General features: G+C 46.1%; 1 protein-coding gene and 1 long non-coding RNA gene across 3 annotated transcripts; one reads left to right on the plus strand and one right to left on the minus strand.

Moving 5' to 3' along the window:
• Positions 1–11,557: 11,557 nt before the first annotated feature.
• On the minus strand, positions 11,558–19,293 carry LOC118612437. Of its 2 annotated transcripts, none has more exons than XR_004954887.1 (4): positions 19,128–19,293; positions 18,619–18,733; positions 12,728–12,862; positions 11,558–12,323 (listed from the first exon to the last, which is right to left on the minus strand). It is a non-coding gene; the product is annotated as an uncharacterized LOC118612437 (long non-coding RNA). The 2 variants fall into 2 exon arrangements; XR_004954888.1 differs by lacking the exon at positions 19,128–19,293 and adding an exon at positions 19,048–19,113.
• Positions 19,252–27,268, plus strand: HAND2 (heart and neural crest derivatives expressed 2). The gene is made up of 2 exons (XM_016120105.2): positions 19,252–20,926; positions 22,255–27,268. Exons 1-2 carry the CDS (start codon positions 20,372–20,374, stop codon positions 22,351–22,353), a joined length of 654 nt encoding a protein of 217 aa, XP_015975591.1. The 5' UTR covers positions 19,252–20,371; the 3' UTR covers positions 22,354–27,268.
• Positions 27,269–27,474: the final 206 nt, after the last annotated feature.

Below are 27,474 nucleotides of genomic sequence, written 5' to 3' on the forward strand. Positions count from 1 at the left end.
TAAACATTTATTGAATGAATGAATAAGTGAATGAATGAATAAATGAATGAATCACATGAAATTTGGAACACAACCCATAATCACAAAGGGGTGTACCCTAGAGGAGACTCCAGATGGAATTCAAGATAAAAATCTCAAAAATTAGGCTCAGATCTACCTTATGGAGTTGATTCCAGTAAATTTTGAATTTGAGTCTCAGGAGGAATGGTTTTAGGGTTTCAAAAATATGCAGACAGAATTGGTTAGGCAGAGGTCAAATACAATAGATGAGACTATCTTTAGAAGAATTAGCTTGAACCTTCTTTTGTATAGAAGAACAGAGTCCTCGGGGCTGTCTCCTAACATCCCTCTGGAGGCCATCCCTGAGTTGGTGAACCCAGAGTCATATTCCAGAGTTGTATGGCTACATATCAAAACAAAGCAAAAATGAGTTAATAACCCTGCATTCTAAGATCACCCTCACTCAATTCCTGCCCCTACTCCCAGTATTATTGGCACAGTTATCTCCAAGTGGGGAACTTGTCCATCTAGCCTGTGACTTGAGACACACATCAGAGTACAATAAAGGAGCCTGACATGAAGGTTCACATTTGAGTGAGCTGCTCCTTCTACACACTTAGGCGAGAAGCAGAAGGAAGAAGGCAATCAAGGCTATGTGGAAAGGGGTCAGACTACCTATTTCGATTAAGGAGCTGGTATCAAAATCAATGCATTGCACAAACATTGACTAATGACCTCGCACAGCATCAGGTTCTTCACACACTAAGTCATTAGCCTTTATGCCCAATAGACTGCAAGTGCAAAGAAGACAGAGACATATATCTGGATTCACTAAAGTATTGTCTGCTTAAAGCCCAGTGCCCATCATATACTAGATGTTAATAAATACATGGCAAATGTGTGAATAACAGAGGATAAGAGAACACACTCAGGTGCCAATCTGCATGGGTTTTGTTTCTGCCCTTTATTTACTAGCTGTGTGCTCCTTTGTGCCTCATTTCTCATCTCTAAAATAGGGATAATAACTGCATCTTAGTAATTGTGAAAAATAAATGAGTTAATATGAGAAACATACTTAGATCAAGGCCTGGCTCAGAGTAAATGCTATTATTATTATTATTATCATTATTATTATAAACATTATTATTATTATTATTATTTCAACCTCTAATTCCTGGTCTAGGGTGGAGCAGGGCCTTAACAAATTTCTGGTATGTCATACTATCTTAGAGGTTTTCATCACCTTGTGAGAATGCTCACCCCTTTTGTGAATGAGAAGACCAAGCTCATCACTCAACAAAAGGAATTCTCCAAATGGCCTAATGTCTTGCAATATTTAAAATGATCCTCCAGGGCGAGAAACTCATCTTCACTCTTGTCCTTAAGTATTAATAAATAAGTAAATAAGTAAGCTAATTAATTAATTAATTAATTAATTAAGTGATGTCCAAGTTGCTACCCAAGATTTATTGATATTAAACATAAAACATACCCTTCCCACACATGCATAATTTGCACTAAATATCATCACTGCAATTTTGATAGGTTCAAGGAGATTCCCGATATTGCTAATTGTTCACAGGGCTTAACCTCAGACAAGGATTCAGCTAAAGGCTATATTGAATTTCATCATTTCCATTTCCACTGCCTGTGCAGCAATTCTCTGAGGAGCTTCCGGTTATCTGGAATGGCCCGAGTGCCTGGATGTATGCACGTGGGTCACTGCGGAGGGCTGTGCGAGGTGAGCAGGAATGGGAACATCTTAAAACGAAACAGCTGCGCCAGGAATGGTCCAGGCTTGGGCGCAATGTGATAGCAGCTATTAAACTCCACTTTGAGCTTCTCTTGGCTTTGATGATTTCTTTTTTCCTCTCAAAAGTTTTTCATTCTTTTCCCGACCTTAACTCAACCTCATAAAAGCCCAATTTTTGTTTTGGTTCGTGTTAAAGATTTTATTATATCATTGTTAGTTTAGGGATTTTAATAGTTTGGGGGTTTTGTTTTCTTTTTGTCTGGTCTGGGAAAATTATAAAGTGGGAAAGACCGGTCATATTAAATTCTCCCAGATAGACATGGAACTAGGAATTCTTGCTCCCCAATGATCACCTGTCCCACAGCCCTGCCCTCCACGGCATTTCCCCCTGCTAAGCAGCTGGAAATGCCCATGTGTGCTACAAACCTTTTTTAGGCTGTGTGGTACCAATGGCCTTCCCGACATCTCGTTCCACTGTGAGCTAGTTGACTCAAAAGGTTTCATTTCAGCATCCAACAATGACGCCCTTGAATAAAGTTTATTAGTCACTATTAAAAAAAATAATAATAAGAGTTTAAATGCATTGTTAGAATAAAATATTATTTTTCATTCTGACAAAGGAAGTTAATGCACTTTAAGTTCCTTGGAAAAGATGTGTGTTATAGTAACACAAATCATTATAGAACTGAAAAAGATCATAAAGAAGTAGTTCTAAGGCCTTCCAACGCTCTAAATGAGGGAAATTATTTAAATGAACTGTAAATAATGTTCCCTAGATTAACAAACCTTAATTCCACCATCGTACTTAGCATAATCTTTTCTTAAGGTGATAATTAATAAGTCATCACCTAAAGACTAATGACGCTGAAATGAAGCCTAAACTTAAGTCAGCCAACTCAGTGGGACTTTTTCCAGCTCCCAACAACCACCTGGCATTCATCTCAATTCTCTGATTCTGTGTTTCAAATCAGCCACTCAAAGATACTATTTGCTGTCAGCAAGTCCCCTGATTTATTTAATCCTTCCCAAAATATGTCCTAAAATTCTCACGATGTAACCCCTATTTGTCATGACAGCAGCTCCTCTGCAATCACTCTCTGGCATTGTCAGGTGGTTTTAGAGGGCGTCGGTGGCCTGGAAAAGCGAGACCAACCTCCTGTTACCTTAGCTTCGCAGCAAACCATCAATAGACGTGTTTCATTACACTTGTTATCCAAGCATACTGCAAGTGCATGGTACCGTGGAGAATCAACCTAATTTTATATTTCCAATTTTAAGAATGACATTACTATCTACCCTATGCACCCTTAGTGTTTTTTTTTTTAAGATTAAACAATACAATATGGGGAATTATGGGTTCAAACAGAATGGGGGGGGGAGAAGGAAAAAGAAAAGAAGGATAATAAAAACTCTCCTCTGATTAACTTTAAAAATAGATCATGGATTGAAGTGGGTAAAGGGGTCAAATATACATTGACAAAAGAGATTAAACATTGGGTGATGAGCACACAATGCAGTATACAGATGATGTATTAGAATATTGTACACTTGAAACATATACAATCCTATTAACCAATGTCACTCCAATAAATTTAATAAAAATAAAGAATAAAAATATAAAATTAAAAATAAAAACAGATCGTGACAATCAGATTCAATGTAACCTAGTTTTATCTTCTAATGTGTAAAGCAGTCAGGTGATGGACTTAAAAAACCCCTGTGGTTTGCAAAGCAGAAGTCCTATGACAAAAAAAGTGGCATTTTTTTCTTCCCCAAAATAGCAGTAAGTACACATTATAATCCATAACAAAATCAGAAGAAAGTATTTGGAAGAATTTGAGTGGTGTGCTGAAAATCATTCTTAAAATTTATGACTCCTATTCTCAATCCCATTCTTCCTCCATTTTTAGGTCAGTTCTGGAAATCACTGAAGGTCTATCAACTTTTTTATTAAGATTTTTATTTTGAGGTAATTGTATGTTCTCATGCACTTGTAAGAAATAACATGCTTCCTTTACCCACTTCTCCCAACAGTAACATCTTGTGAAATTTAGTACAATATCATAACTAAGATACAGTTGAGATACAGAACATTTCCAGCACCTTTTACAGCCATACCCACTTCCCTTCCACCCCCACAGTTCCTTAACCTTTAGTAACCACTAAAGCTTTTCTCCATTTCTATAATTTTGTCATTTCAAGACTGGTACATAAATAGAACCATACAGTATATAGCTTTTGGGGGTTCACTTTTTCATAAAGCATAATTCTCTAGAGATTAATTCAGGTTTGTTGCACTTATCAATAATTTACTTATTCCTTTTTATTGCTGAGTAGTATTCCATGGTATGGTCATGCTCTGATTAACAGAATATGCTTCATTGTTAACAGAATGGTTAACAGTTTATCCATTGAAAGACATCTGAGTTGTTTGTTTCCAGTTAGGTGCTACTATGCATAAAGCTGCTACAAGCATTCATAAATGTTTCTGTGTGAACTTAAGTCTTCATTTATCTGTATAAATGCTCAGAAGTACAACTGCTAAGTCATAGGTAGTTGCGTATTTACTTAAGAAAGTGTCAAGCTGTCTTCCAGACTGGCTGTACCATTTTACATTCCCATCATTAAAGTATGAGGGATCCAGTTTTTCCACATCTCCAAATGCATTTGGTATTGTTGTGTTTGATTTTTAACCAAAGGCAGAGATTCAATTTGGGACAAAAACTGGCAGTAAGGATTTCAAATTTAATGTTTTCTGATGTAAATTTTTTACATTACATATGTAATCTGTCTCCCCTTCATTCAGACAAATACGAATATAATTTTTAAAATAAATGAAGATGATGAAACATAAACAGCATGATGTGGCTTTCAGAAAACAAATTGAAACCCAGCTCTGCCACCTACTACACATGTATGTGAACTTGGACAGTTATTTCACACCTTCAGTCAAAGCCATTGATGGTTCACCTCTTCTATCTTCAAAATAAAACAAATCAAACCTGCTTTTCCCGCCTTACAGAGATAATGAGTTCAAAGGAAAGAAATATACGAAAGCGATTTGTAAACCTTGAGGAGCTATACAACTACCTGGCAAAGAGTAAGGCAGGTTACAAAAAACAAAGTTGTTTACCTACGGGTCTTAATCATTCTGCCATAGAACGTCAAGGCAGAGAAATGGCAGGCATCACAATGACTTCTGAGTCTAGGACAGTGGTGCCTCAAAAGACTGGATGCAAGAAGATCATACTAGAAATTCTCTTTATATATGTTTTCATATAAAATTGGAAATGAGTTCACCAATGTCCTCACTCGGTCCTAGTCAACAGCTGCCTGGGGCACATAGGTAAGGGAAGCAGGGAGATCTCAACTGCAAAGGGGTTGACAGAGATCCCCTCAGAAACCCACATGCATGGAGATGTGTTATGGTATATCTGGCTCGGTTAGGTGGAAGTAGACTATATAATCCAGTTTTAACTAAACTAACTTTCATCAAAAGGACGGCTTAAAAAGATTCCTGCAAAATACTTTAGATTGAAGATAATTCAAAGAATACAGGTATAAACCATAAACAAGAAAATGGCAGAACGAACTGCTCCCCCTCCGGGTCAAGAGCTTTAGTCAGTCGCAAAACAAGGCAGAAACACCACGACATGAATCAAACGGCAAATTCGGCAAATTCGCGGAATGTGGATTTGCATCCACTGCTGATGATGCTAAATCACACCTAAAAATATTTAAACCTAACATTTAATTCTTCTTTATCACACCCTTTTTAAGTTTATTTCTGTGTGGGTTTACAATGCACGTAATATATCAGTAGAGTAATGCAGATATATAATTTGCATATACCTACACTTAAAATGTCTTACTGTTGGAGTGTGCAGTTAAAACTATGGAGAAACCTTGACCTCTCACTCTCTGCCTCTGAGAGGAGGCCACGCTCTATCTGTGGAGCGTTACCCCTTTTCCAACAAACTTTCCTTTAAAAAAAAACTATGGGGAGATCTCATTCACTGATCCCCACTCAGTTCATTATCTGAACTGAGGGGAGACAGAACTGTAAAACTGAATAGAAGCCGTGCTAAGTGGTGCTGGGAATGGACAAGGAGGAAGCACACATATTAGAATGTACAAGGATCAAATGGAGAGATGTAGAAGAAAGGGATTAGCATCTGTTGAGCACTTACTTATTTCATTTTATACTCTTGATACACATTATTCCTTTAATATAGTTCTATACTCGGAATGGTAGGTTTTACATGTAAGGAACTTGAGTTTCAGAGGTGGTAAGTAATTTGTTTCAAGTACTCAGCTTTTCAGTTGTGACATTTAAATTCAAAAAGAGCTGTCACTAAAAATATATTGTTATCATAGTCTCCTGGTTGCTTGCCCTGTCCTTAAAGGCTCATGATATCTGAAGCTGCTTGATTGTGGAGAGCTTGGTCATTAAAACCCCCTGAGGGTGGCCTTGGCCATATCAGCCACCCTCTTGGCAAGTATGAATCACATCTGACATTTGGTATTAAGAAAAGAAAAAATGGGGACACCATTGACCTAGGATATACCATTTCTCTAAAGTGTCATTTTCCCCAACAGACCACAGTAAATATAGAAAAGATGGCAGGAAACTGGGTTTCCTCTGCCAATCTGGTAAGTTCCTATTACTAGAATCATCTCTGAATATGTTCCTGGAGCCTCTGAAGACAACCAGAAGCCACTGCCTTCGTTCTGTCAAAATTCAAGGCCGGATGCCAATGCAGACTCCCCACGCAGATCTCCATGAAGTCCCTGGGCTGTCAACATGCCCACGCTTAAGTAGTGGCTGTCAGGAGGGTAACTGGCTGCCACTCTTAATCTTGCAGAGCTATGCTGAAGAGAAGAGCTAACATTTATTTATTGAGCACTTGCTCTATGCCAGACTCTCTCCAAGAGCCCTGTGTGAATCATCCCACCAAATGTTCATCGTGACGCTGACAGAGTCTGTGATTACGATCCACCTCTTACAGATGTGGTAAGTGAAGTGGAGAATAGTTACATGATTTTCCAAGATCACATGCTGATAAGTGCTGTAGTCAAGATTCAAAACCATGCCTCTGACTCCTTTGCTCTTTAATTGCTGTTACGCTGCTTTACATGCATAATAATAATCATTTCATTTCCATGTATCATTATTAATATCTTTACAAGATGTTCAAAATTAATTTTAAAAATTCGTCACATTTCAAATGTGAATTTGCTTCACCTTAGGATCAAAATATTTACTAGAATACATCATTGATCTTGTAATAAGCATCAAAATAAATTACAATTCCATTTACAGAAATTATTTTTACAAGTAAACTTGGAAAATTCTTCTTAATTCTTGAAACGACTACTTCAAATCCTTATGACCTGAAGTGAGGCATAAATAACAATACATTAAAATATATCTGGCTTACTATTTACTCCAATGGATCTGATGTTATAAGTTAAACTTCCCACAATCCAAGGCAGTTAGGAAAATTCGGTGTCCAATCCAGTCATTGCCACATACTCAGACAGTTAACAATGAGAACATAAAACACAGAGCTGAGTGAGCTCTTCGATTATTAAGGTAGCTATATTATACCATGTAATAGCAAAGTATTTAAGGAGAAAAAAAAAAGCCCAGTGAGTTGCAGCTACTCTTAATTCCATGACTTTTTAATAAAATACAGCAAGTGGAAGTTTTGGGGAAAGTAGTGGAGAAATGACAATTTCCATAGAGAAATGCTTCAGGGGCAAGTTCCCATACGTGATTATGTATGTGTTCTTGCCTATGTGAATTGGGGACCCTTGAGTTTCTCTTCTCAGATAGCCTCATTGCAAATACCTAGGTTGTGATTTTAAAAGCACTATACTTTAAAGCACAGCCCACATCACACAGACTCAAATGTCACTTTGTTACCATGACTATTTTATCTTCAATGAACCATCAGATTGATCTTTATAAACACTTCATTAAATATTACTCTATCTGAAAAAAGAAATATCCAACATTTGAACTAAGCCTTCAACAGCCCCAATATAATACATACAGTAATAAAGCAAAAAAAAGAAAGTCACTTGATTAGATTATGTAATTTTATTGCTGACATTCTCTTTATCTGAACAGCACAAGATGCAAGGAGCTTAACAATGTTTGGAAAAGCAGAAAGAATCACTAGGACTGTAGGTAGGCAGTTTCTTACATTATTTATCCCAGATTCATAATCAGTTACCTGGTTTCTTAGTGAAAAAGTTTCTTTACCTTTTTCTCAGCAAGTTGGAGTTTATGGAAATCATCTCATGGATATACTTTATTATTCTAATTTAACACAAGTTTGAAAAAATTCAGTGCTTTTGACACTAACTGTTGCAATGTGCATTCATTTAGAAAGAAAAATGGCATAGTGAATAATACCAACTTCCTTATATTTTAATCCAATATGCAAAATCAAGGTAATTGGTATTTTCTCGTACACAAGAATTTACATCTATTTTCTTAATTGGGCTTCTTCATCCAGTGAGAAATCTATTTTAAAAATCACTGAATTGAAGAAAACAAAAAAAATCTATTTGGTGATGTGCATCCAACTCATCACTCTCCTGTTGATAGACAAAGAGCCAGACCCTACCTAAGGAAACTTCCTTTTTCAGGTTTTATGTTTCTCCATTTCTCTGATCTTATATTTTGCATCCGTCTTTAAGCCATCATTTGAAAACTGTAGTTAGAAAAAGCACTCATTTATTTTCTCTAATTTCACATTTTAACAGAAATTTGTTATAGACCACAAGCAATCCTTTATATGGACCATAAAACTCCAGTGTTTGGTAGATTCTGCAGAAAGTAGGCAGTCTATCCAGTGCACTGTCCATTTGTCACCCAGCACAAATAGGGAATCCTATTACCTACAAAGGTATTAGGGAAGTGCTCCCAGCTGAAAGCATTTATCCAATTCCAATTGCTGTTTGAAAGTCTAAAATACTAAGGGTGGTACTGTTCCAGGAGCTACTGTTTTAAAACAATGCCATGCCTGTTTAGAGTGGAAAATCAGTACTTGAAAATCCGAGTTGGCTTTAAAAATAAGTGTGCATCCAAAAAAGAATTCTTAAAGAAACACTTATATGCCAGCCACATGTTTCTAATTTTAATAACATTGGCTTACCTTAATAAATATGTAGATCCTAATAATTATTCTCTATATTTTGATATTTTGTATAATGTTCTATTTTAGTTAGTTTACAAAAAGGCTAATGAATAACAATGCAGGAAAAATATGTATCTGTCAGTACAAAATTGCTGTGGTTTATAGGCATTGCACACGCTCTTTTGTAAAAAGTTCTGTTAAAAAGTAATTGAATACTGCTCTGATTTTAAAAGAAATGATTGTAGCTGTATCCTTACAGAATAATGTCAGATAAAAAGAAATCATGTTCCCTCTACAATTGTGTTTGTTGGCACTTATGTAAGAATAATAATGCTTTAAGGTTATTTTCATAGTTGTTCACTTAACGTGGGATTAACATCAAAATCTTCATAATTATCTGAGATCACCCATTTGAAAGCAGCGTAGTAAAACATGTTAGTGGTTAAACATCCAGCAGTTTTAATACTAAACAGATTAAAATACATGAAACTAATATTATAATTTGTGCACTGAATACTATGTCAGACCTTTTTTTTTTCTTGGTGAAGAGAGAATTTTTATGAAATGGTTCCCTTTCTAACTACTGCTTCCTTTTTCTCAAAATACTAAAACAATCAGCTACAAAACTCTGTGGGAGATATATATATGTATGCATGACTTATGGACTTGAAATATTATTCTGTGGCGTTGTCATTGTACAGATTTAGAAAACCATCATTTCTAAGGTTTACCTTAAATTAAATAGCATTGGGAACCAAAATATTGTAATAGGAGAGTGATCCAGAAAATGAAGAAACAGTCCAGGTGGGATTACACATACACACACACACACACACTTTTTTTTGAAACATTGAAAAGATTGCTAATTGACGAGAACAATTATGAATTTATTTTATGACCACCAGGAAACAAATACAGGTCTATATCTTATGCATTTAAAAATAATAAAAAAGCACATTTTAATGTTTCCCCCAGAAACTTATAAACCTATTTCTCTATCTCAACTTTCCCACCTCCTTCAGAAGTCCACATGAGAAGATGGGTAGAATTTAGAAAGTGATATGAAATTATAAATTAATTACCCAAGTCATGCTCATCTTTCTTGAATCCCTGTAAAAAGAGATTTCATATCCCAGACCTAATTATTTCATAATCCTTGTTGCATTCGGCTCTATGGGTCAGGGTGGGGTGTGAAATCTCCGAACCTAAACTGAATGTTAACCAACGTGGGTGCCTCCCTGGGGAACATGGAGAACGTGTGTTACAAGACAGTATCTGTGTAACTTCAGCGGTGCCTGAAAGGGGCGTGGGGGTGTCGGGGATTTAAATCACATTGTTTCCACTTATGCAGAGAGAATCCATAAAAAAAAGATTTATTATCATATATTTTTTTGAAATGGAGTATTTGTTTTTGACTTTAAAAGTGCTCCTCAGTATAGAGCAGAGTAAATATTACATTTTTGTTAAACAACCGCCAAGATTTAATTGTCTGTGAAATGTAAGGCTTAGGACCTGATTTGAGTTAACTACTGTTCTGCTGAATCCAACTGGGCTGGGCTGCCCGCGGACCCAACGCACCCAGCGGCTGATCCACACGGAAACGCTGTCCCGCAAGAATTGAAGGGGGCAGCCACAAGCCGACGGGAGCCCATCCAAAGGGCCTGAAGCTTCGTTCTTCCTGCCGCAGATTTGAAGCGACTTTGTACAAAAAGGCAAACAAGAATAAGCAGCTATGGAAAATATAACAAATCATGCTAGCAGTTTAACAGCGAGAGGGGGTAGGGGGGAGAAATCCAGGAACCACCAACAAATACTGGAGGCGCACGCCTTGGGGACAGAAGAGAGGGGAGTGGGAAGAGGGGAGAAAGGAGGCTGGCTAAGGGCACGACATGATCGCCACATGTGTATTGCACATTTTATTGTGATTGTATATACCTCCGCGGCTCTGTCGAGAACCTGAAGAGTCTGTCTCCTTTCACGGCGCTCTGAGAGCCCTTTGCTCGCGGGTCAGGAAAGGATCGGCTGCCCGCGCCCCGTCGCGTCCCCTCCCCCTGCGCCACCCCTTTCTCCCTGCAGTGGCTCCTCGGGACGCTCCCTCCACCCGCCAAGGGTGCCGAGGAGAAAGCGGGAGGCTGCAGATTTGCCCCAGTGGCACCGCAGCCACAAGCCAACCCGTAATTGCAAAGCAAACAAGGCTGAAATATTGGGATTGGTCTCAATCGTGACAAGATCTACGCTTTTGCCGCCAATTTGTTTGTGCAGCTCTATTTAAAGGCACTTGATTGAGGAAATGTTGAAAATAGCGGTGAGGGTTTCCCTAATGAGACCCCGGGAGGCGAGCGGCGGCCTTCGCCGCGCGAGGAGGGCGCGGGTGGGGGAGGGGCGCGGTTAACCCCTTCCCGCCCGCCTCGGGCGAAAAGGCCCGGGACGCGAGCCGGGGGGAACAGAGCTGTCACTCCCGCCCCGGCGCGGTGACCGCCTTGGTCCTGAGCACCGGAGAAGCGGCCTCCTCGGTGGCAGGAACCGAGAGCGCGGTGGGATCAAAACGAGAACCTAACCAGGAGCGACTGGGCTGCCCAGCGGCCAGCGCGGCGGCCTAAATCCAGGGCGGCGACTCTGGCCGCGTCCCCTGGCCCCGCGCTGTCCCGGGCTGTGGCCGCAGTCCAACCTCTCACTCTCCGGCGGAGGGGCAGCGGCGCCCCCGACGCGCCCCGGCCCATCGCTGTCGCGCTGGGTCTTCAGGAGTCTCGAACGGAGGGCAAGAAACCGAAGAGGCAGGAAGAGAAAATACATAAATATTTAATGAGTGCAGCTAGATCTCATTTAATCTTCCCTAAACACACTAGAGGTCGGTGTCATTACCCCCCATTGTTCAGATGGGGAAACTCTGTAAGGCTCAGAGAGCCGGAGAAGCTTGTCGGGAGGAGCCGAGAGTCCGTCCTGCCCAGCTCCGACTCCGGGGTCCAGGATGTTAGGGGGATACCGGCCAGGCCCGGCTGGGTCTCCCATGCTCGGATCCGACCTGGCTGACGCAGACCCAAGGCCAGCGCGATCGGTGGGAGGAAGCCTTCCCCGGCTCTCCCGAGGACTTGAAGTTGAAGGTCTGTTCCCTAATGGACGACGATGGACTCCTCTACTAGCTCTAGTCTCTTTCAAAATACAGAAAACCAATCCGATTGCAAATGGCATACGCGGGATTGACCTGATTTCTCTCTAAACTACCTCTTTTTAGGAAAGCTGTGTAAGGGGCTTCTGGGTGCAATGCATTGATCCGGCTCTCAAGGAGCCCACAGTCAGAGTAGGTGCCCAGAGATCTACCAGAGAGAAAATGAGAAGGAGCACAGAACGGAGTTCAGAAAAAGACCTGGAAAGGCAGTACCTGAAAAGGCTTCCCAGAGGAGGTGGCATTTCAGCTGGGCCTAGAGGAAACACAGACGTGTGAGTTCTTTAACATGAGAGAGACAGGGGTGGTTTGCAGGCTATGCTAGCAAGTTAAGGAATGCCAGACCAACAGTTGAAAACAATGTGGGGGCACACTTTTGCCACCTGCCACCATCTCCCGCAAGGCCCCCTAACTTGGAGAACTGAGTCGATCAAGCCCTGAGCCAAAATTCCTCTTTCTCTTAAAGACTGAAAACATAGGGCTTTTGGACAACACCAGTGGCTAGACTTTGACCCTTCCGGAACCCTGAACCTGGGCTAAAAGGGACTGTCAAGGGCAGGGTGGGAAAATGGCACTGGGGGCGCTCTCACCAAACTCCCATGTGAGCCACACATTCCAGCGCCCCGCCCCCCTCCCAGAGAGATCGGGTCAGAGGTGTACCTTGGCCAGTCTGAAGTTTGTCTTTCTGTAGTCAAAGGCAGGTGTAGACTGGAAGAAGGAAGACCCCAGAGTGGGGACCAGAGGAGGCCTGGTGGTTTCGGTGGGTCGTACCTCCCCAAGAATGATCTGCACCTTCTGTCAGCAAAACAAAAAAGCATCAGTCACACCAATTTAGTGAAGCCTCCAAATGTGTTCTGAATGGAATTCTGCTTTTCTTGTATGCAACCAGCTCCTCTGTTTGAAGTTGGATGCTTTGCAAGCAGAACGCAATTCCATTTTTTGTTCCTCGAGGTTTTGGCCTATGTTAAGTGGGCATTCACACAAGTAATAAAAAGAAAACCATTCTTCTCTGGAAAATGGAACAAAGTTTCGCCTCTCCAATCAGGGGGCAAATATATAATCTGTAACAACAAATTAGGCTCCTAGTGCTGCGTATTTCCAGCAAGCATCCTGCCTTCTCTGTTTATATTATAACTTTTCTGCCTGCAATTATTTTTATTTTAATTTTCTGTCACTTTAACAGAAACCAGAGCCTTTTCTTTTCATGTTTTGTACACAACATGTTCATTTTGATAAGATGTTCTTTCCTATCCTCTTTTAGCTTGCCTTTCCTTGTTTAGAGTTCTGTATCAGGAGTTTCTAATATTTCCCTCGCTCTCTCTCTCTTTTTTTTTTAAGAACTTGTCCCTGTCTTGCTTTATTTGTTTGTGTGAAATTTAGTTTGAAAGGAGATCAGAGAGAGCAGGAGGGGTTTGTAATAAGAGAATGACCGAATGACCCAAAGGCTGATTATCTATCATTAACTGGAGACTCGGGGTACCCAAATTACCAAGGAGACCTCAGTCTGCCGGATCCTTACCCGGCCAAAAAGGCAAGTGTGGAATGCACACATTGAAACAGGCTTGTGACATTGCAAATGAAGACACTCTGCTCACACATTTTGTTAAGAAGGTTTCCTTCAAAACTCAACTCTTGTTCAGTGGGCAAATTTATTAGATTCTGACATGTTGTACACATGTAAAAAAAATCTACTGAAAGACTAACTTTAACATTTCTGTAACCAACTTTTTTGTGTTGTTTCGTTAGGACCAAAATTGCAGTTAATTGTCTAAGCTCCAGAGAATATTGAGAAATCAAGCCAAGCTGCTTTTGATCTGCTCACACTGCTAAACCCAAGCCTTGTAAAAATCAAGGTTTGCCATTAATATTGACAATAAAAGTGTTTCTTTTTGTTAACCTGAAACCTAACCATCCTGGCTCAAGTCCCTTGTCTAGAAGCAAAGACCCTAGAAGAAAGTAGAAAAGGTTTGAAAGAAATAGCCAGGCTAAAGAAATTCATCTACGTGAACTTGCAAAGGAGGCTTCAGAAAGGGACTTCCAGGAATGCGAGCAACACTGCAGTGAGAACTGGGAATGGCCGGGGCCTCAAGTCACAAACAAACCCGCAGTCACATGGATGGTTTGTCCAGAGCCCCGCATTTTAAGTTACATTTGCTTTCGTATTTTGTTCTAAACTCAGATCTGTACTGCAAACTAGTGAGAGTCTATTACTTACTATTTCCATAGCAGCTATGCAAAATTACAATGACTTCCTCATCTGAATGTTGAATGCTCTCCTCCTGGCTTGGAAGAAAATATTGCTAGTGTTTATGTAGTTTGCTTGAAACAAGAATGCAGATGAGTAGTTAACATAAATCCTGTGGGATGTATTTTCTTATGCCACTTTTGCTCTATATTTAACTACAAAGTAGCAAAGCTCAGACTTACCATGCCTCTTTGGTCTTGTATAATAACATGAATAACACCTCCCATGTACACATCATGCTGCCTCTTGTGAGACTCGTTCACATCCAGTATCTTTGTTTCCCTCAATATGAATAAGTATTTTAGTTTTACAGACAGACTTGGATACTTAGCAAAGCATCTAATTCTCCCTTATCAATGAAAATCCTCCAGACTAGCAGCCTATCTGCTAGTTACGATGGAGATCTAGTCATTGATTATTAGGAGAAAACGGAAATTCACACGGCCTGTAATCCTTGATATTAAAATTTTTCTTACACATTATACACCTTGAACTTACACAATGTTATATGTCAATTATATCTCAAGGGTTTTTTAAAATATTTTTTTTCTTAAAGAAGTTAGGATGACCCAGTCTCTTATTCTTCTCCACCAGTTTCAGGTTCAGTGGCATTGAAAACCTTGTAAATCCAAACATTGCTGAAGGGCAAGTTAGCAGGGAAGGGAGGGAGGAGGCTGTGAGGGAAAGGGAAGGAGAAGGAGAGAAGTAAAAAAAAAAAAAAAAGTCCTAGTTTTCTCCACTGCCTTAAATTTTGCTAATCATAACTGAACTGAAGAAGTCATAAGCAATCAGCCTCTCCATAGTCATTGCTGCAGCTGAATCAGCCCCTCCCTATCACCCTCTCCACAGATCCGCTCTGGAAGAGGACTCACTCACCAAACACTCTGCCCAGACCCCAAAATCCGAAAGAGAAAATGCTCAGAATAAAACCTCATAAGAGCTAAGGGCAGCTTTTCTTATCCTTTATTTTGAGACAGACATAAAAGTCCAATCGAACTTGATTCTGTTCTGTAGAAATATACTGTGAGCAACCCCACATTTCTGGAGCCACTGTCACTTGACATGTCTGTAGACAACTATTTCCCAAAAAGAAAGCAAGAGAGTGAAGGACGACAAAATCCCAGTTAGCAAGAGACCCTTGTCACTAGTCAGGCAATACGCCCTGTTCTAGATGTCCTAACCGTTCTGGAATTAAGTGGTTAGCCTATAAAATGACTCAATTCCACCCTGGTACAGACAAGAATACAAAGCCATCAGAGTGTCACAGAAAGCACTGTCCTTGGAGTAGGTGAGGCTAAAGTTACATCTTCAAGAACACATTGCTTTTCTGCCACTTTCTGGGTTTGGTGTTCTTTCTGGGGTTCTTAGCACGTATGGGGGTCGCTTAATATAAGAGCATTATAAGATATATGGGAATGCTCAGTCATTTCTACTACGTTGGTTGTGAAATAAGGTAAAATGAGATCTGAAAAACAATGAAGGGAATTGAGCCATGATTCCCATAAATATAAAATGTGTGTTTATGGCCCTTTGGCTTGGTTCGTTTCAGGTCCAGTTTATTTTGAGTTTTCATGAGCAAAACACAAGATCCAAACTGCCCTTGCCTTCGAAATAATAAATACCTCAAAAAGATCTGTACTTTCCCTAAAAACACACTGAAGTGTTTTTTTTTTTTAAGAAAAAAAACATATTTAGTTTAAACCAGATTGATTTTTAAGTATCTCACAAGACCCAAGTGTTTGCCAGGGAGTGCTCAGCCTCTCCCATGCTCTGAGCCTGTTCCAGGGGAAGGGTGGGAGTAAAGGGAAAAAGACAGAGACGTGGGTGCAAATAAATGTGTAAACCTGGTTTAGTCAAAGGCAGCTGTGACGTGCAGTGTAGCGTGTGCACCACCAGCTACAACGAAGACCAGAGACACAGAGTCGCAACCATTCCCCCAGACCTGGGCTGCCTCCTGCAAAGTCTTCCAACAAGGGCAACAGAAGTTGCAGACTCCAGCCCCAGAAAAGGAGAAGCAGAAAGGAGGCCCTCGCCATGATTCCCCCTGTGGGCACCCACCCCGGGGCTGCCAACACCCAGTGTCATCTCAGCCGCTGGGGCCCTCTGAGTACTCAGAACATGTGCCCTCTGGGGAGCAGTGCACGAGAGGCCACACTAGTACAGCCCTGGGGTGGGGTCCCTGAGCTGATATCTAAGCCTGCAACTACACCCTCTTCCTCTACCCCCACCCCCTCCACCTTGCTGCCACTTTCCCCCTCGTCTCCGTCACCACCACTGTCATCAAGTCCATTACTAGCCCCTCCCAAGAAGATGCAGGCTACCCAAAATGGGGACAAACTTGAGATGGCATCTTTCCTCACAGCTCTCCAAACAAGCAGGCTAACCTGGTGTCCCACTAGACCTGAAGCAAAATGTGCCAAGAAGAACACTAAGGGGAAAACTGGCCTCATTTAGTCGACAATGTGGAGTGGAGCTCACCAACTCTGGCCTCTGAGCCAGTAACTACAGTTGAGGACACTAGATTTCACCCATTTGTCCCCTGCCTCCAAGCCACCTTTCTGAGGCTGTAGCCTCTGGGTTTGACTTTCTGACATAAATGAAGCCCTAGACCCTTAGACAACATTAATTAACTGATAATGACATTGTCAGTGAAGACTGATGCTCAGATTAGCTTCTTTTACAACATTTTTCTGTCCCATGTTATCCATATCCCTTTTAGCACTTGCTGTGCTATCTGGGACCATGAAGGGACTCGCTCATTTTTGTTTCAATTCAAGGAGCATGAGAAGGGCTGCACATGGCACAGTCTGAAGACTTCACCACTGAGGTCACTTGCCTCTGGTGCCTGCGGCATCATGCTCCCCAGCTCAGCCCACTGCCTGGCCTCTTCTTCCTCCTTGCAATTCCCAAAACTCTCTCTGGATCTGAAAGCAGCCTACCAACTACTCTCTCTGAATTTTTATCTGTTCCCGGCCTGGGTACAACCATCTTACTTTGTCTACCTGTTCCCAAGGCCTAGACGTTTCTTTATAAACAGACTTTTTTTTTTTAATGTATCAAATGTCAGAGGATTGAACTACCAGTATTTACACATTAAGGGTTTGCCTCCTTGTGAAAATGTAAACAAAACCCTGACCACACTACCTAGATTCTTTCCTAGAAGAACGAAGTTTTAAAAAAAGATCGTCCTTGTGTTGACAACGTCAGACACAAGTTGGAAGTTCAAAGCTCTAGGTCTCTGTTTTGTTCCCAGCCCAAATGCATGACCCTGGCACCTATCAATGAATCTGGTTTCAGCTACTCCTCACCCCCTGTTCTCTGCCTCAAGACATTCTGCTGGGGGTGTCCAGGGAAGCTGACTTTTTGCTGAGGGTACGGAATGGGGCCTGCATGGACCACCAGTCTCCGCTCCCACCTCCCTCTCTGACTTCCTTCCCCTCTCCCACTGCCCAGCCGCTGTAAACCTAAAAGATAGCTTCCAGTTCTTGCCCAGGACTTTGCAGTTAGTGGCTGGCCAGGCCGCCTGGAATCCCTGGCAGCACCAGCGACCTGCGCCCCTCAACCCCACCCTCCATTTTCTCTGACCTTGCCTTTCATCCCTGAACGATGTGCTCTGCCATAAGTTCCCAGGGGACAAGGAGGACTGTCCTCATGGAGTCTTTGGGGCTCCCCTTGCGTCCTGGAACCTGACTCTGTCTACCTCTAAAGGATGATGCCCAAGTGGAGTCATTCGTCTCCCCTGGGCGAGGCCACTCCGGCCGGCACCGGCTTCTGTACACTTTGCCCTCAGATCCCTCTAATTTACGGCCCGCGGGCTCCTGGTGACGCTCTTTTCCACACCGAACTCCATGGAGTGGAATCCTCACCTACCATCTTCATCTACATATCAACCTCCCTTTGCCAGCGACTCCGGCCAAGGCCCGGGGATAGTGTCAGTTCCTGCCACTGGCCATTCCCACCGCCTCCTCCCCACCACCAGCCTCTCGTGATCCTCCTCAAGAGGCTCACGCCACGTGGGCGCCGCGGCCGGGGTGCCCTGCGGCCCGGTGACTTACAAGCGGAGATCCATTTTCCGTTATAATGCGTTCAAGATCACCAAGGCCAGCAGTCTAAACATCCACGAGCCGTCCTCCTGGCCTGCCTCTTAAACTGGTGTTTAATGGTTCCCCTCCGATAACTAAACCTGCTTTCCACAGATGCCCGCTTTTATGGGAGAGGCAGGAATGCAGAGATATATTTATATGTTTGTTCATAAAAACTGGAAAATAAGCTCTGAACACGCTGTAAAAAATATTCAGTTACTTACCAAACAGGCTAGTTAAATCCGGGGAACACCGGTGCTGGCCACACCACCAATTCGGGCAATCGAGGTGCCTGCGCTTTGAAACCGTCCAAGGTCTTCTTCGTACGGTCTGGTGTCCCTTGAAGAATATGGAAATAAGAGGATTTACGATCGGCTTGACCATTCCTTTGGGGGGCTCAACGGTGATCTCCGACAGCAGCCACGGTGACGTGAGCCACCCCAAACGGCCCGGGCCCGGGTACCCCAAGTGGGTAAGTGAAGACACCCGAGCCGGCCGTTTCCAGCCTATGCAGTCGCCTTCCGCGCTGCGCCCCGCGCCTGCCTCGGCCCAGCCGCCCCTTTGTGCGGCCCTCACAGCCCGCCGCCTCTGCTCTCGGCCCCGCACAAAACTGCACCCGACTTCCTGCTGATTTTCTTGCTTCGGCTACCTACCAAACAAACACTTCGAAAAAGCAATATCTGCGTTCCTTTTTTTCCCCTTAACCAGAAAAGAAAGCGGAATAATACTGTACCTGATTTGAGATTCTTCAATATTTGAGATTGGGGGGGGGGGGGGAGGAATATTTTAATAATGAAGCATCTGTTAAACACTTGCATTAACCTCTGGCTGATAAAAAAGTTTTTTTAACCCTGCCCCCCCTCGTTTTAATTATCTTATGGTTATGAAGGGGCAGCCAATCCTGGAAGAGGACCTCGGCAATTAGCGACGAGAACATCAAAAAGTTTTATTGCGGAGAGCGCGAGGCGCCGCCCCCGCCGCCCCGGGATTGGCGTGAGGAGCCTCTGACGACATATATTAACCCGAGCGGCCCTAAAGATGTAGCTGTACATGGAGATCTTGCTGGGAAAATCCTCTTGTTCCCTTCACGGCGTCCAGCCCAGGAAAACAGCCGCTGCCACCCGGGAGCTCCCGCGGCCACCGCGCAGACCCCTCCGAGAGCCCCAGCCGCCGCCTTCGCGCTCCCAGGCGATCGCAGGGCCCCAGATCCTTCCCCCGAAAGAAAGAGAGGATCTGAGAAAATGGATGCACTGAGACCTCTCTGAAAACCCTCCGGGAGCCTGAGAGGAGCGAGGACACGTTACTCGCAGCTAAAATCACATTCAAGGACCAAAACAACCACCACCAAAAATTTCATTAAAATAATAAGCGCCCAAGAACCCAGATCGGGCTGGTGGGGGGAGGGGAAGGGGCGGGAAGGGGAGGGTCGCACCGAGGTAGCTCCACAGTGAGCAGTCGACCCCGCAGCCTCCCTGCAGAGCCGGGCCGGCTCCTCCAACTGCGGCTCGGACTCGTCCTGGGACTCCGAGTTAGCTCCGGTGCCGGGAGCGCGGCCAGGGCGTGCAGCCCCTCGACTCCGCGAAGCAGCCTCGCGGGAACCCCGGCACTTTTGCATGAACACCAGAGGATTCGGCCTCCCCGCAGCAGCCCGGGAAGCAGGAGCCGGCGCGCGGGCCGTGGAGCAAGGCGGGAGCCGGCGGCGGCGGCGGTCAAGGGCGCACCGTGCCGGGACCAGCTGGCCGCGCCCCATGGGGAGCAGGCGGCCGCAGCGCTGCTGAGGCGGGCCCGGCGGGCCAGGCGGGGGGCCGGGGCCCGGGCTGCAGCAGCCCCCTCTGCGGCTGCCGGGCCGGCCCGGGCGCTCGGGGGCTGGGGGGTGGGGGGTGGGGGCGGCCGCCGAGCACCGAAGCGAGGGCCCGGGCCGAGGGCGCGGCGGGGCTGCGCGCACGCTGGGGCGCGTGGAGGGGCGCGGAGGGCGAGATGAGTCTGGTGGGGGGCTTCCCCCACCACCCCGTGGTGCACCATGAGGGCTATCCGTTCGCCGCTGCCGCTGCCGCCGCCGCCGCCGCCGCCGCCAGCCGCTGCAGCCACGAAGAGAATCCCTACTTCCATGGCTGGCTCATCGGCCACCCCGAGATGTCGCCCCCAGACTACAGCATGGCCTTGTCCTACAGCCCCGAGTACGCCAGCGGCACCGCCGGCCTGGACCACTCCCATTACGGGGGGGTGCCGCCCGGCGCCGGGCCCCCGGGCCTGGGGGGGCCGCGCCCGGTGAAGCGCCGGGGCACCGCCAACCGCAAGGAGCGGCGCAGGACTCAGAGCATCAACAGCGCCTTCGCCGAACTGCGAGAGTGCATCCCCAACGTGCCCGCCGACACTAAACTCTCCAAGATCAAGACGCTGCGCCTGGCCACCAGCTACATCGCCTACCTCATGGACCTTCTGGCCAAGGACGACCAGAACGGCGAGGCAGAGGCCTTCAAGGCGGAGATCAAGAAGACAGATGTGAAAGAAGAGAAGAGGAAGAAGGAGCTGGTTAGTACCAGGGGGCAGCGGGCGGTGGGGGTGAGGGGTTCGGGTGATCCCCCGTCTCTTTCCAGTTGGGTTGAGCAATGGCATTCCGCGTTCTTTGGCTGCGTCCTGACCCTAGGTTGTTTGCACCAGGTTGTGATAGGGATGGCTTCCCAAAGAGGCAAAGGCGATGGGGGAGGGCGTCAGCAGGAGGAAGAGGTTAAGAGGGATGCTTTGGGCTGGTGATCTTCCCTCCGGGTTATCGCTGCTCCCCCAGGCACTTAGGGCGGGCCTGGCGGACTCAGGGTCGCGATTGATCTTCCAATCACACTGGCCCGGACCCCTCATTGCGTGTCTTTTAGAGCTTTCCTTTGGCCTTCAGTCCGATATTGCTTTCAGATATTTCTAAAATAATTCGCTCCCAAACGCTCAATTACAATTATTTCACTATCGACTCCCATTTCCACCTCCTGAGAAGGTGGCTGCCACTGGTTCCCAGAGTTTTATGGTGGTTCTTACTGTGCCCGGAAGACCTAAAGGTAAACATAAAATAAGCACTTTTAATTTAAAAACGCAGCTCCAGTTTCTCTTTGCCGGTAATGTAACTTACCAGAGTATATTTCATGGGTATTTCTCGTTTTGTTTGTGTTGACCTGAACATTTTAAGACAAATGGTAAATATTACTGTGATCATTGTCATCGTAAACATGAAATTATAACTGAAAATTAGTCTTCTCAAGTTCCTACCAAGTGCCCTTAGGGTGGTAGTGTTCAGAGCAGGGTTCTTGCCAAGAAGGGCCTGGAAAATAATACCGTTTGTCCAGTCGTTCTTCTTTGGGGCCTTTGGCGCTTTAGTCGCTGCATAATTGAGTGACCTCCGGAATAACCAGGGATTTCAGAGGCCTTGGAGGAGAGAACCGCCGGCCAACAAGCCCAAGCCAGGGAGGAGGGAACTTCTCCCCATCTTCCCAATGAGCTCGGATCTGGGATTGCGATTGAAAACAGGGAAACCAGATTTGGCGCCGACCCCCGCTTGCGCCTCTACATCTGGAGTCAGAGAAAAGGCCCCCAGCTCCTCCACAAACGACTTGAAGACCGGTGGTTGTTTATAAACTTGCCCATCCGGTAGTTGAGCTTGCAGACCCGTGGAGGCCTGGGCGGTAGCTAGGGCAGCACCAACCTTCGTAGCTTTTCTGCAGGGGCTAGGACTTGAAACCACTTAACCTCCCATCTCTTCGTTCCTGTCCCATTATCTCCTTGTACCTGGGGGAGCGCAGCGGGTGGCGTGGAACCAGGTCTCCTCTCTGAATTTCTCTTTCCACTTTTCTCCCCTTTGCTCCCCCTCTGCCCAGAACGAAATCTTGAAAAGCACAGTGAGCAGCAACGACAAGAAAACCAAAGGCCGGACGGGCTGGCCGCAGCATGTCTGGGCCCTGGAGCTCAAGCAGTGAAGAGGAGGAGGAGGAGGAAGAAGAGGAGGAGGAGAGCGTGAATGAGCTGGGGCCCAGGAGCCGGACGCAGACCCAGGACTCTGGGCAAGCTCTCCCGCGCTCCTCTCCAAAGACTACTTGCATTTGGAATCATCCGATTTATTTATGTGCAATTTGCCTCCCCTCTCTTTGCCCCCCTTTGAGGCATCCGCTCCCCACCTCCCCCTCCAAAAAAAAAAGTGGATATTTGAAGAAAAGCATTCCATATTTTAATATGAAGAGGACACTCCTGCGTGGTAAGGGATCCCGTTGTCTCGTAGATCCTCTGTGTGTGAATGTTCCCTCCTGACTGTGTAGACACCAGCGTGGCCCTCTCCCCAACCCCTTCCGGATAAAGACAGCGGACATTAGTGTGTATGTGAAGTGTATCTTTAATACTTGGCCTTTGGATATAAATATTCCTGGGGATTATAAAGTTTTATTTCAAAGCAGAAAACGGGGCCGCTGACATTTCTGCTAGGGTCGGTATCTAGTGCTGGTCTTTCATCTGTGGTTGTTTCCCACTCGAAGATGTTTCCAACAGCTACTCGTTTTGTGCACTTCCGTCCTCTAAAACTAAGTGGAATTTAATTAATATTGAAGGTGTAAACGTTGTAAGTATTCAATAAACCACTGTGTGTTTTTTTTTACAAAACCCCCAATCTTTTAATAGTTGATACCTCAAGAGTTTTGAAAACAAAACTGTTATATTTGTTTTCATAATATTTAAAATATTCAGAAGTAAACTAAATTATCAACATTGCCTCTAACTTTATTTGAAAGAGTCAGTGGTTCCGACCAATCATCGTGAGGTCAAGGAGTCCCTTAAAGAGAAAGGTCCTTGGTGAAAATTCTGCCAAAGCGCCTGGGCTCTCCCCCGGCCCCCATAACACCCGAATGCGCGCGGTGGGTAGAAGGAGGGTCTGGGTGAAAGGAAGGCCTGGCAGTTCTCTCAGAAGGTGGAAAGGTGTCATTGTTTTTCTGAAATCAACCAGCTGCCATTTGGTGGGGGCTTCGGTTTCTGTTTGGGGAGCATGTTTGGTGGAGGGTCCCAGGCGTTACAGTCTTTAATTCGAAATATAGGGCTTTCATCTAAGAAAAGGAAAAAAGAAAAGAGGAAAAGAGGAAATTTTTGCTTGTAGTCGAAGGAGATGAGTGAGATTCTCATGTGAGCAGGCCTGGGGTGAGAGAAAAGGGCCCTGGGAAAAAGTCCATGATTAGGTAACAAGGAACTTAGGTAACCTCAAGTAAGAAATCTCTACCACCACCAAGGATTTAAAGCTGGGGTGGGGGGGGGGTGGCTAGATTTGCAAGGAGCTACAGGGAACTCAATATTAACTGTGCGGTGTCTGAAGTCTTCCCAGACGCAGGCCAGCCGAACAAGGGGCTCTTTCCCTTGGCTATCAGCCGCCGAGGACTTCACCCAGCCAGAGGTTTGGTCTCCCTGAGTCCCAGCACATCCCGGAAGGAAGTTCCTGAGGCCTCCTTTGCCCTTGGGCTTGAATAGAGCACGAATCTCTGCACTAGGAACCAGGGAAACTGAAGCTCCTTAAAGGACTCGGCCGACCAGGGAGTGGGGAGAGAAGGGAGGGATTCAGGAGTGGGGAGGAGAGAGAGAAGAAAGGTGAAACGTATTGAAAAGCGGGTTGTTTCATGAAACTCCACGTATATGAATCTGGTGTTAGGGAGGCTTGCCAGAGGGTTTCCATCTTGGAACTCATCCTCGGGGTGATGTTCGCACCTCGGCTTCAGTCACAGACCCTCCCCCGATATCCCTGCGATTCCCACGCCTGGCGGGTGCCCACTCTTAGCCTGCCGCCTGCAGCGGGCTAATTCGCAAATGCCGGGGGAGAGACAAGCGAGTGGCTCTGCGGGTCTCCTCTGCGGGCAGTTGACAACGCGAGGGTGAGGGGTTAGAACAACTCGGCCAAAGCGATCTGAACTTTCTCCCCTCGGGTCAGCGGGCGCTGGGCCGACGTGGTGGGCGCGGGGCTGTGTTTACAGACACTTGCCTTTGTTTATAGCAGTGGGGAGGCGGAGGGAGGCGCGCCCTGATTTTCTATTGCTCTCGGGATCCCTGTCTGTTTGACCGAGTGGATCCGTCCCTCTCGTGCCTCCTGCTGCCCTTTGCGTTTTTATTTTAATCCGTTCAAGAGAAAGACATCAGGTTCTAGGGGTGAATGAAGAATGTTTACTGAAGTAGTGGAGTGAATGGTGGTGGTAAAGGCGGTGAGGTTTTCAAACCAGGAGCCATAGAGGAGTTATCTTCATCATGCATGTGCGCCTGTGCTTGCCGTGGGTAGCTGGTCTTCTTTGCCATCTGGGCCTTAACGCATTTCTGCTGGTTTGGTACTGTTTTCCGGTTTATTAAACACCAGCAGAGGAGAACCAGAAGACCCCGGCAGCATGGTTGCTGCGGGGCAGCCGGCTACTACACACGCCTTTAAACACGCGCTCCAGAAACCCGTCCTCTTTGTCTGGCCTGGGCCAGGCACTCTCCGCCTCCTCTGTCTCCTGCCTGCCGCTCCATTTCCTCGGGCCCAGCAGCACCAGGGCCCCGCACCTCAACCACCTCGACCTTCCAACTGGCCAGGAACCCCAAGGCCAGACATCCAGCAGACTGGACACCCCCTAACCAAACCCACACCCTACCTGGCCAGACACTTCCGTCAGCAAGACACCCCAGATTATCTATCACTCCAGCCACCCAACATCCCTGCCTCACTTGGTCAAGTCCCAAGGGAGTGAGCGGTGTGATGGGCAGGCGTTTCTTCTGCGCTTCCATGGTTTTCTCTTCTGTACATTTCTTTTTTCTTTTAACTCCCTTTCTTTTTTCCTTAAAAAAAAAAAATCCAAGCTCCTGTCTTTCTTGACCGGCTAAAAGGTCTCTGTTTTAATTGCTCGGATAATGTGGTTGCAGCCATTTTGTTAAAAGCAATCACTCCTGCAGCGAAATCACAAGCTCTCTAGACAGGCCGGAGCCGACAAAAATGCAGGATTTGACGTTAAAAGCTAAATGGGAAGCTGGGGCGGCGGAAGGTAAATTGATGGTAGATCTGGCTGTCAGGGCTCGGCCCCAGACCACGGCGCAGACCCAGCGCCTGATAACCCTGGAGTACCAACAGGGCGAGGGCTCGGCCTGCTGCGTGTGTGTGTGTGTGTGTGTGTGTGTGTGTGTGTGTGTGTGTGTGTTTTCCTACGGACCCATTCTCAACAATTTGGGGAGTATTTTGGAAAACTCAGAAGAGTGGGACCTGAGCGCACTCCCTGATCCCAGTTGCGGTTTTCCAGGACTTTTGCCCCCAGCCAGGATACTGGCGGCAGCTTTAAGAGCTTTTTCAGGCCGAGATGCAGAGAAGATGACAGCAAGATCACTTAAGGTTCTTCTTGTCCTCTAAATTCTGGGGTTCCCGCTTTTGGGGGATCAATAGGAAGTTCCAGCCTCCGAGTAAGATAACCAGTAGGTCGGCCACCTAGGAAGGATGGACCTCCCGGCCTAAGATGCCCTCATCAGGTGTGGCAGATCCAGACAGCCTGGTCGTCTTGTGATGAGGTGAGTGCAGCAGTGGCTCCAGGGAAGGAAGCCTCTGGGCCCCTTGGAAAGCAAGTGTGCAAGACTCTCGAGGGGTGGAGGGTGGCTTGATCTCTACTTCCTCACCTTTGCCTCTGCTGGCCTGGCTGCCCCTGCCCCTCTCCATGGTGAGGGTGGCAGAGCTTGGTACCTCGCCATTTTTAAGGTAGCAGGAGGGTAAGTTGTGTGCACACGGATTTCGCAGGAAGGGGTGATGAGAGTGAGCGTGAGCTCAAGTGCAAAGCCACAGGGAGCAGAAAGAGGCCTTCGAGCTGCTTCCAAGACTACCTTTGCAGAGAAAATCAAGACACTTGGGAGCGCTTGAGGCGTGCGTGCAAGGGGGCAGTAAACTGGGCAAAGGATGCCACAACAGCCAGGACTACATTCGCACTGCGGATCTGCAAAGCGCGGGAAACCTCTCAGTTATTCGTGTAGCTCTAAGGAAACGCTACGTCTAACGCTGAGGGTGCGGCTGGCGGTTTTCTCTTCCACAGTTCTCGTGAGTTCTCCCTGCCTGCCAGTCCCAACCACGTGCCTGGATTTGAAAAAGGGATTGGTGGTAGATGCCGAGCGGAGGTGATCTGAAAAGGAGGCTTGTGGCATATGCCCCTTACAGGGGTGAATCTGGGCACTTCCTGTCTTTTCTGGATCTTTTGGCCTGAAAGAACCCATTCTCTCTACCGAGCCCAACTACTGCGGTTCAGGTGCCTAAGCGAGGAGGGGCGCTACCCAGTCTCCAAGACACTCAGGACTCCCGGCGCATCGAGCCCACGGATCCCTCGGAGAGAAGGACCCTGGATCCGCCTTCAGGCTGGGGCCCAGGACCCCAGCTCGAGCTCAGCTCTGCTGTAGGGTTTAGGTCTACCGGGGGAAAGGGAGACAAAATATTTTTAACTGTTCAGAAAGGGGAGGAGGGGAGGGACATCTCCAGCAGCGGAAAAATATCGCACATTTCCGGGAGTCGGATAGCTCTGAGCCGTCCGCTTGACCATCCAGGCGCTGCCCAACGCGCATTTCGCTCACACCAACTGTCTGCCAGGTTCTAACTGGCCTATACCAGCCCAGGGGGTTCGGACAGGCGGGCTCATAGAAGTTAAAGCGCATGGGTATCTGACTTAGACGCGCACAGAAGTTAGACTTCTCTCCCTGGTCTCGCTCCCCTTGCCCAATTCAGTTTCCTTAGAGAAGCGCGCCCCCGCCCCCCCTAAACACAACCCCCCCTACACACACATTCCCTTCAAATTCTCCCGGCATTTGGGCCGCTTTGATGATCAGATGGTAGAGCCCTGATTACAAATTTATTCCCGGCCTCTCCGTCCGTCTTTATCTCCGCTATTAAGGACATCTGGGAGTGGTTAGCGCCGCGCCCGCGCTCGGCCGCGCTGCCTATCTCGCCGCGGCGGGGCCCAGAGCCTCGCTGACGTCAGGGCAGACGGCTCGGAGCCATCCCAGCCGAGCTGGGTGTAATCCGCGGCCACGCGGCCAAGTCTTCCCTGGGCCAGGGCGGCAGCTGGAACTCGCCGCCCGCCTGC

The sequence above is a fragment of the Rousettus aegyptiacus genome, unplaced genomic scaffold (genome assembly GCF_014176215.1).
Source record: "Rousettus aegyptiacus isolate mRouAeg1 unplaced genomic scaffold, mRouAeg1.p scaffold_m13_p_16, whole genome shotgun sequence".
In the NCBI taxonomy this organism is placed as follows: domain Eukaryota; kingdom Metazoa; phylum Chordata; class Mammalia; order Chiroptera; family Pteropodidae; genus Rousettus; species Rousettus aegyptiacus.